The 8472-nt window shown below is 37.1% G+C and overlaps 1 protein-coding gene across 1 annotated transcript; it reads left to right on the top strand.

Moving 5' to 3' along the window:
* Positions 1 to 1402: 1402 nt before the first annotated feature.
* Or2z1 (olfactory receptor family 2 subfamily Z member 1) lies at positions 1403 to 2407 on the top strand. The gene has a single exon (XM_074053398.1). The coding sequence runs from the start codon at positions 1403 to 1405 to the stop codon at positions 2342 to 2344; it is 942 nt and encodes a 313-aa protein (XP_073909499.1). The 3' UTR covers positions 2345 to 2407.
* The last annotated feature ends 6065 nt before the right edge of the window (positions 2408 to 8472 follow it).

Raw genomic sequence — 8472 nt, 5'->3', positions numbered from 1 at the left:
AGACACTAAGCTCTTAATATCACCTTTTGATTTAACCTTCATGGTAGCAACTATGACTCAGATTATTGCTACCATCTTATGAATGAAGAACTGAATGTTTAGTTACTACTCAAAGTCATTTTGCTAAAAGTGGTTGAGGTGGAATTCAAGTCCATTTTACTTTTACTTATGGATATATTCTCTCTTTCTCTATTTTTGTGGGAGTTAAAGTTAGTGATTTCTGCTTGCAAAGCAGATGCTCTATTGCTAGAGTCACATCTCCAGTCCATTATTACAATCTGGTTATTTTGGAGATGGGTTTTCACAAAGTATTTGCCTGGGATGGTCTCAAACTGCTATCCTACTAATTTCAGCCTCCCTAGTAGTTAGGATGATAGGCATGAGCCATCAATGCCTGGTCTGGATATATTCTCTTAAGCACGAGTCCATAGAGTCCATGTGTTTTATTCATTTTGCCTGAAAAGACTTTCCTCATAAAAATTCCCTGCTTCATCTTCCAAGCTTGCCTATAATGCCTCTTTCTTTGTGTTTTCATTGTTGGGGTTGTGAATTTCTTTCCCAGAAAACATGTTTTCTGGGAGATTGGATATTACTGAAGAACTGTTATATCCTTTATTTAAGTGTGCAACTCCTCCTAGTTCTCAGTCATCTTTCTTGTACATCTCAGTCATCCAGTTAATACTTATTAGAGCTAAAATCTTTTACAGTCGGTGTTTCACAGTAGTCCTAGAAATTGAGTAAGACTTCCCAAAGGTCACCACTCTACCACCCAAATGCACCAAAGCCACCAACACTAGCTAAGCTTATTGATAACTATCACTTCATATCCTATAGCTATGAAACCCCAACCTATTGTCACCCTGTGGTCCTGGTGCATCTATTATTTGCACTCCTTAGATTTATAGCATCAGTTTGACTACAGTGATGGTTTATGATGGAATTATTTATGCTCCATGTTCTCATGTATTTGGACGGAGGCCCTTCTTTCTGTTTTCTTGCTTCGGTACTTATTTTACCTCCTAGTCTTTCTTGAATCTCACCTCTGTTTTGAACTCAGATTTCCTGGGATGAGGGGTATTGGGTCATTCCACAATGGCTATTCCACACTCTTTTTAACTTGAACCTCGAAATTTTGACTACAAAATCAGTAGGTAACGCTTTGCTTGAGTATGTCAATTTCATTAAGAGATGCCAGTTGCTTAATTTCCATCCAGTATCTTTGACAGATATTAACAATGGATCAAAATTCCTCTCCTCCCATCTAATCATTTCAGATGTGTCCTCGTATGTCTTCTCAAGCCAGCATCAGAAGAAGCCACCACCAATTGATGGAAGCTAGCCTGTGGGATAAAAATTACTTGCCCTTCCTACTCAGGCTTCCTGGAGCTATGTTGTTTAAAATATGAAGGATGTGAACCAATCAGCAGCATCAGGCTTTATCCTGGTGAGCCTCTTTAGTCACTCAGGGTCACCCCAGTTCCTCTTCTCCCATGTGGCTGTTATGTTTATCATTGGCCTTCTGGGAAACACCATTCTACTCTTCTTGATTTGCTTGGACTCCCGGCTCCATACACCCATGTACTTTCTGCTCAGTCAGCTCTCCCTTTTTGATATTGGCTTTCCCTTGGTTACCATCCCAAAAATGGCATCAGATTTCATGAAGGATGAAAGTTCCATCTCCTTTGGAGGTTGTGCAGCTCAAATATTCTTCCTGACACTGCTGGGTGTGGCGGAGGGCATCCTTTTGGCTCTCATGTCCTATGACCGTTATGTTGCTGTGTGCCATCCTCTGCAGTATCCTGTGCTCATGAGACACCAGGTGTGCCTGCTAATGATGGGTTTCTCCTGGCTGGCAGGTGTACTCAATGCCTGTATTCAGACCTCCATTACCCTGCACTTTCCCTACTGTGCCTCCCGCATGGTGGACCACTTCTTCTGTGAGGTGCCAGCCCTACTGAAGCTCTCCTGTACAGATACTTATGCCTATGAGTTGGCTCTGTCAGTCTCGGGGACATTGATCCTTGTGCTTCCACTTTCACTCATCATCACCTCCTATGGACATGTATTAGGAGCTGTTCTACATATGCACTCAGAGGATGCCCAGAAAAAGGCCTTCACCACTTGCTCCTCACACCTCACCATAGTGGGGCTCTTTTATGGTGCAGCAGTGTTCATGTACATGGTGCCTGGTGCCTATCACAGTCCATACCAGGATAATGTAGTTGCCCTCTTCTACACCCTTGTCACCCCCACACTCAACCCTCTTATCTACAGTCTGAGGAACCGGGAGGTGAGGATGGCTTTGGTCAAAATGCTCAGCAGATCTGGACTTCAGCCAGAGTGATGGCCACATGAGGAGCTGCTGGTGTGGCTCTAGTTGTCCTTCATCCCATCGTCCTTCCCAGAGTGTATTGTTATGGTACAATGCTAAGCCTCTGACTAGTTTTTCCAGGTCCCATAACTGGTTTAGGCTCATTTTTTCTCTCATAGACTGTGGAAAGCAATGGTAATAGTCTCCATCACTTTTAGCATATGCCATCTCTGACAATGTACAATGTCACAAATTGGTAGCCTTATTATGTAAAGTTGAGATAGTTGTTATTGAATTGATAATTATGCCCCTAATTGATTAATATTCATTGAGCATTAGGTCTACCAAGCCCAGGTTATTTCATGCTTACAACAGATTTAAAATGTAAGGCCTATTGCATTTTGTGTTTAAAAAAATTAAAAAGATTTGAAAGGAGAAAAGTTCACAAATGGTCACACTACAAGAAAGTGGAGAGCTGGGAGTTTAGCTCATAATTGTCTTATGCCAAAGACAGTACTTCCAGCCACTGTGATGTTTGACTGCTAAGTTGAGACCAAATGACTGCGGTAGGTTGTTGTGTGTGCCTGTGAATGTGTATTTGTGTGCGACCCTGCCTGCATGTGTATGTGTGTCTGCGTGTGTGTGTATGTTGGTGGTTGGACAAGGCCACATGTGGAAGACAACCAGATTCTTAGCAGTTCTGAAAGAATTGTTGAATTTAATTTCTTGTGAATAAATATCTAATAGGTTCAACTTTGAAAAACATCTCTTAACAGCTTTATGGACCTACAATAAACTCTATATATTTAAAGTATAAATTTTGATAAGCTTTGATACATCTGTGAATTTCACTATCAAGAGAGTGATTATGTCATTTCCAATAGTTTCCCTATACTGTTATGTCATTACTCCCATTCACCATCTTCACACAGGAACTGAAACCTTTTCTGCCACCATAGATTAGTTTCTATTTTCTAGTGTTTTGTACAAATAGAACCACCACAAGGTGTGTATTATTTTTTTTGACTTCTTTCACTCAGTGAAGTGCTTTGATGTATGTTGCATGTATACATAGTTTATTCTCTCTTATTGTTGAAGTGTGGCTTCCTACTTTGCATATATATGTCATATTTTCTCTTAAATCTATTTTTCTTTTATTTTACCTTTTATCCTTTCTCATTCCCTGTTTGTTATTTCAATGCCTCTATCCATTATGTCCCCAGTGTATCTTGTGGCTATATCTTTCATAGCATATACAGAGAACCATATTTTTTATCTGTATCTATCTTCTGTATTAGCATATATACCTTCTCCAAAGGAGGAGTTGCATATCATCAACACATAGAATAGTGCCTGGAATACTGGTTAAGTGTTTGAAAAAGGTTTGTTGAATGAATAAATTAAAGGATGAGTGAAATATTATAACTGCAATTGATATGTCACCATGATGACTAATTCCAAAAGGAATTATCATCTTTGCGGAACCCCCTTGCTACACTCAGCTATTCCACTTCCCAGGGGGAAATAACTAGAAAAATGTTGTAGTATAGGAAGAAGGGAAGGATAGGTTCCATTCTTTAGTTAAAAAATGAGAATTTAAACAGCAAAATTGACTTACATAAAAGAAAATCAAGTCTTAACCAGGTGTGGTGGCTACTCAGGAGGCAAAGATTGGGAGGATTGCAGTAAACAAATCTTTCATAAGACTCCATCTTAACCAATACAAGCCGGACATGGTGGTATGTGCCTGTCTTCCTAGTTATGATGGAATCAAAAGAAGGAGGATCATACTCTAAGCTTGCTGGGAATAAACACGAGACCCTCTCTCAAAAATAACTAAAACAACAAGGAGTGCCGGCATGACTCAAGTGGTAGAGATCCTACTTAGCAAGTACAAAACCTTGTGTTCAAACCCCAGTACTTCTAAAAAAAAAAAAAAGAAAGGAAAACAAATCTTTGGTATTCTCTCAAAGTGTAATTGCAAACACTTTATTACTATAATCAAACTATAAATTTGTATTTAATATTTTGTATATTAATAGTCATAATACAATATTTATTTGTTCCTATATTTTTGTGATCTTTCTGTAGAAACAGTATTATTTGAAAAACAAAAATTAGTTTTCTTTGCACAAAATACATATAATAATTTGAATTCAAATAAATGCTGAAATATACATAAACTTTAAAAAATTAGTCCAGCTCTTTATGAAATGCATTTTGAATTGGAAATGGTATATATTCCCCATCCTTGTTTATGTATCACAATCACTTACAGAGGTTGTTAAAAAATGCAGTGACTCTGACTTTTTCCATCTCTAAGAAATCGAAATAGCATCATTCCAAACAAACTTTCTACAAACTAAATAGTCATTCCCAATCCCCCATGTCCTACAGACCCTGGCAACCACATTAGTGGCTGCTTTCTGTCTCTATTCATTAACTATTCTGGATGTGTTTATAGAAATGGAATCATGCAATATGACTGTTCATGTCTGAAATTTTCCATTTAGTATAATGTTTTTGAAATTCATCTAAACTGTAACATATATCAGTATTTCATTCATTTTTCTGCAGAATAATATTCTAGTGTGTGGTTATATCACATTTTGTTTTTTCATTCACCATCTGTTGATGGACATTTATGTGCCTCCATATATTGGCTAATATGAGTGTGAATATTGCTGCTGTGAACATTCAGGCATATGCTTTTTGCCTAAATACCCATATTCAGTTGATAAACCATCAAATTATTTTCCAAAATAAATGAACCATTTTAAATTCCCACCAGCAATGCATGGTGGTTTCCAATTTATCCACACCCTAGTCATCACACATACTTCATCTTTTATTATAGCCATTCTAGTGGTATTTCATTGTATATCTGATATGTATTTTTTTAAAGAATGAAGTTAAGCATCTTTTTGTGTGCTTATTATCTGTTTTAGAAAAGTTCTTATTCAAGTCTTTTGTCCATTTTTAGATTTTGTTGCTTTTTTGCTGTTATTCAGTTATGAGATTTCTATATATTCTGAAATTCAGAACCTTATTGGATATATCATTTGTGATTTTGTTACTCACATTTTCACACTTTGATAATGTCATTTTATGCACAAAAGTTTATAATTTTGATGAAATCCATTTTATTTTTTCTCTTATTATTTGTTCATTTAATGTCCTATCTAAGACTTATCAAATCCAAAGTTCAAAAGTTTTACTTCTATGTTTTCTTCTGAGGGTTTTATAGTTTTAGTTCTTACCTCTAGATCATTGAATAATTTTGAGCTAATCAATGTTTTTGGTATAAGGTAGAAATCTAGCTTCACACATTTGCCTAGGGATACCCAGTTATACCAGTACTACTTGTTAAAGAGGCAATTATTTCCACACTGAATGATCTTGGTATTTTGTTAATTATCAAGCAGCATAAATGTATAAATTAATTTCCAGGGACTTTATTCTATTCCATTCAATTATATGTCTAATCCTATCCTACTATTGTAGATTTTTTTTATCAAGGTTCATACTGTGTCACATGGCCAGGCTTTCAACATGAAATCTTCCTTCCTCAGCCTCTTGAATGCTAGATATACAGTATCCATGATGTCCAGCTTCATTTTGATATTATTAATGTTTCTAAGACTTAATAATATTTTTGCAGAATTATTCTTTTTATAAATATCATGAATTGTCTTGATAAACAGATAAGCACTTTATAATATCCAAACTGAAAATAAGGATTTTGGGGGTGCATGACCCAAATAATATGAAAGAGATTTATATGATAAAATTTCAGAATACCTATTTCTCCTACTTTCTCTTCTATTCTTTAAAACTTTCAAAAAGTTCTTCTTACATCTTATAACAATAAGGTAGTATTACTGGGCAAAAATACAGCATAGGATTCCTGTACTGGAGGCCAATTTAGAGAAGACCTCCCTTGCCACCATGAACTTCCCCTTACTGCCATGGAAGACAGGGAGGATGGTGACCTAAACACTACAGAACACCAGCATTCTGAGTATCAATATTTTAGCTTCACTGAATGTGTTAGGCAGGTTCATGACCAAGAAATCCACAGAGAAGTTTGCTAGAATCAGGAAGCCCAGGTATCCCAAGACACAGTAGAAGGCAGTGAGGGAGCCCTTGTGCATACAATGATGATTTGGCCATGTTCAGATCAAGCATCTGTGTCAATAAAGGGAAAAGAAATTCCCAGCCAGATTCCACAGGGTCAGTTGGATCAAGACGCAGATGTGAATTATAGAGTTAGAGGTTCCTGATATTAGGAACCACCAAATTGTTGTTTCTGGTTTCATAACCTCGAAGGCCAGATATCACCCATGCAAAACAAGCCTAACAGAGAAACTCCAGTGGTAGAATGCCTGCCCAGCAAACATGAGTCCCTGAGTTCAAATACCACTATGTCAAAAAATTGATAGGGTTCAACAAATCATATCTAACTGGATCTGAACAATTCTCTAATTCGAACAACACACAGGAAATTATAGAACAAAATCAACTTTACAAAATATAGTAGGTAGAATAAATGCCTTTAAGCATTTAAAAATCACTGGAATAAGAAAGTGATGCCTATTCCTGGGCACCAAGAGAGCACCTCTTAATCCTAGATATTCAGGAGGCATAAATCAGGAGGATTATATTTCAAAGCCTGTTTTGGTAAATACTTTGAGGGACCATATATTGAAAACACCTAACATAGACAAGGGATACTGCAGTGGCTCAAGTGGTACAGTTTCTGCCTAGCTAGCAAAAAGTCTAGAGTTCAAGCCCCAGGGCCAACAGAAAAAGAAAGAAAGAAAGAAAGAAAGAAGGAAGGAAGGGAAGAAGGAAAGAAAGAGAGAGAAAGAGAGGGAGAGGGGGAGAGAAGGGAGGGAGAGAAGAAAAGAAAGACAGAAAAGAGAGAATGAAGAAAAAGAACAAAATTGATCCTTCAACCGGAAGGATTATTGGTTAATGGTTGCACTGGTCTACATAGCAAGAACCTCCCCCAAAGAATGAAAAGAAAGGAAAAGAGAAAGACGAGAATAAACATAAAAAATTGTCTAATATTAACAATCAATGTTTAAACTTTATTATTAAAGATACTATATCATAATAAAGAAATTACCAAATAAATTGGTGGAAGCAAGTAAGTCCTCACTGGATTTTAATGTAAACAGAAAAATTGATTCTTGACAGAACAGTCATCATACAATGGTGGCCAAAAGCACAATCTCTATAACACATGAGGCAAGGACAAATTCAGGTTATACTTGAAAATAAACATTTTATTCTCTATGTCTTGGACAATGATCAAATTGCATTGGGAAATGAGAAAAATAAAATTTGAACAGTTTCACAGGTATCATGTCATATGCCTTCCATCCCAGCATTTGGAAGATGGAGGTTGGAGCATCCTATGTTCAAAGTCAGCCTGGGATACATATCCAGTGAAAGAGCTATGTATGAAGTCCTTGCCTCTAGGTAATACAAAGAGTAGAGCATGTTAAATGTCACAATCAGAAAGACACAAAATGGGATGGCAGAGTGGCTGAAGTAGTAGAGTACCTGGCTAGCAAGCCTGAGGTTATGAGTTCAAATCTCGTCCCACAAAAAAGTAAATGCTTGAGCCACAACTCCTAGTCCTTAAGCAAGCCCATTAATATAGTCTCCCATGCAGCTGTCTTTACAGGCAGGCACCAGAATATGAAGAACAAAGCAGGATAAGTGAGGGAGTCCCTTCATTACTACAAAATGTAGAATTTCTGTGCAGTGTGATGTCTTGCATATTTTTTTTGGTAATGGAAAGACATTCCCATATAGCTTACATATGTAAGGTTGGTCACAGATTGCTTTATTTCATTTTCTTGAAGGTGAATGGAATGAACACAGACAGCTTCATTATGCTTACACTTACAAATTTTCTCTCCAGTGTGAGGACATCCATGTTTGGGATCACCGAAATGAGTGAAGAATTTCTCCTTGCTTTCCTAATACAGTTATTCTGTTGTGAATTTTGAAAGTTTTTGAGGAGCACTGGGATGTGTGAAGACTTTTCCCCATTGTGTACATGCATAGGGTTGTGCATCAATGTGAATACTGTCATGTCAAAGAAGAATACTGGAAAAGGTGAAGGCAATCCCACATTGCTTATATTG

The sequence above is a fragment of the Castor canadensis genome, chromosome 14 (assembly GCF_047511655.1).
Source record: "Castor canadensis chromosome 14, mCasCan1.hap1v2, whole genome shotgun sequence".
Classification (NCBI taxonomy): Eukaryota; Metazoa; Chordata; class Mammalia; order Rodentia; family Castoridae; genus Castor; species Castor canadensis.
Note: the sequence above shows the minus strand (reverse complement) of the source record. Positions and strands in the feature narration are given on the sequence as shown.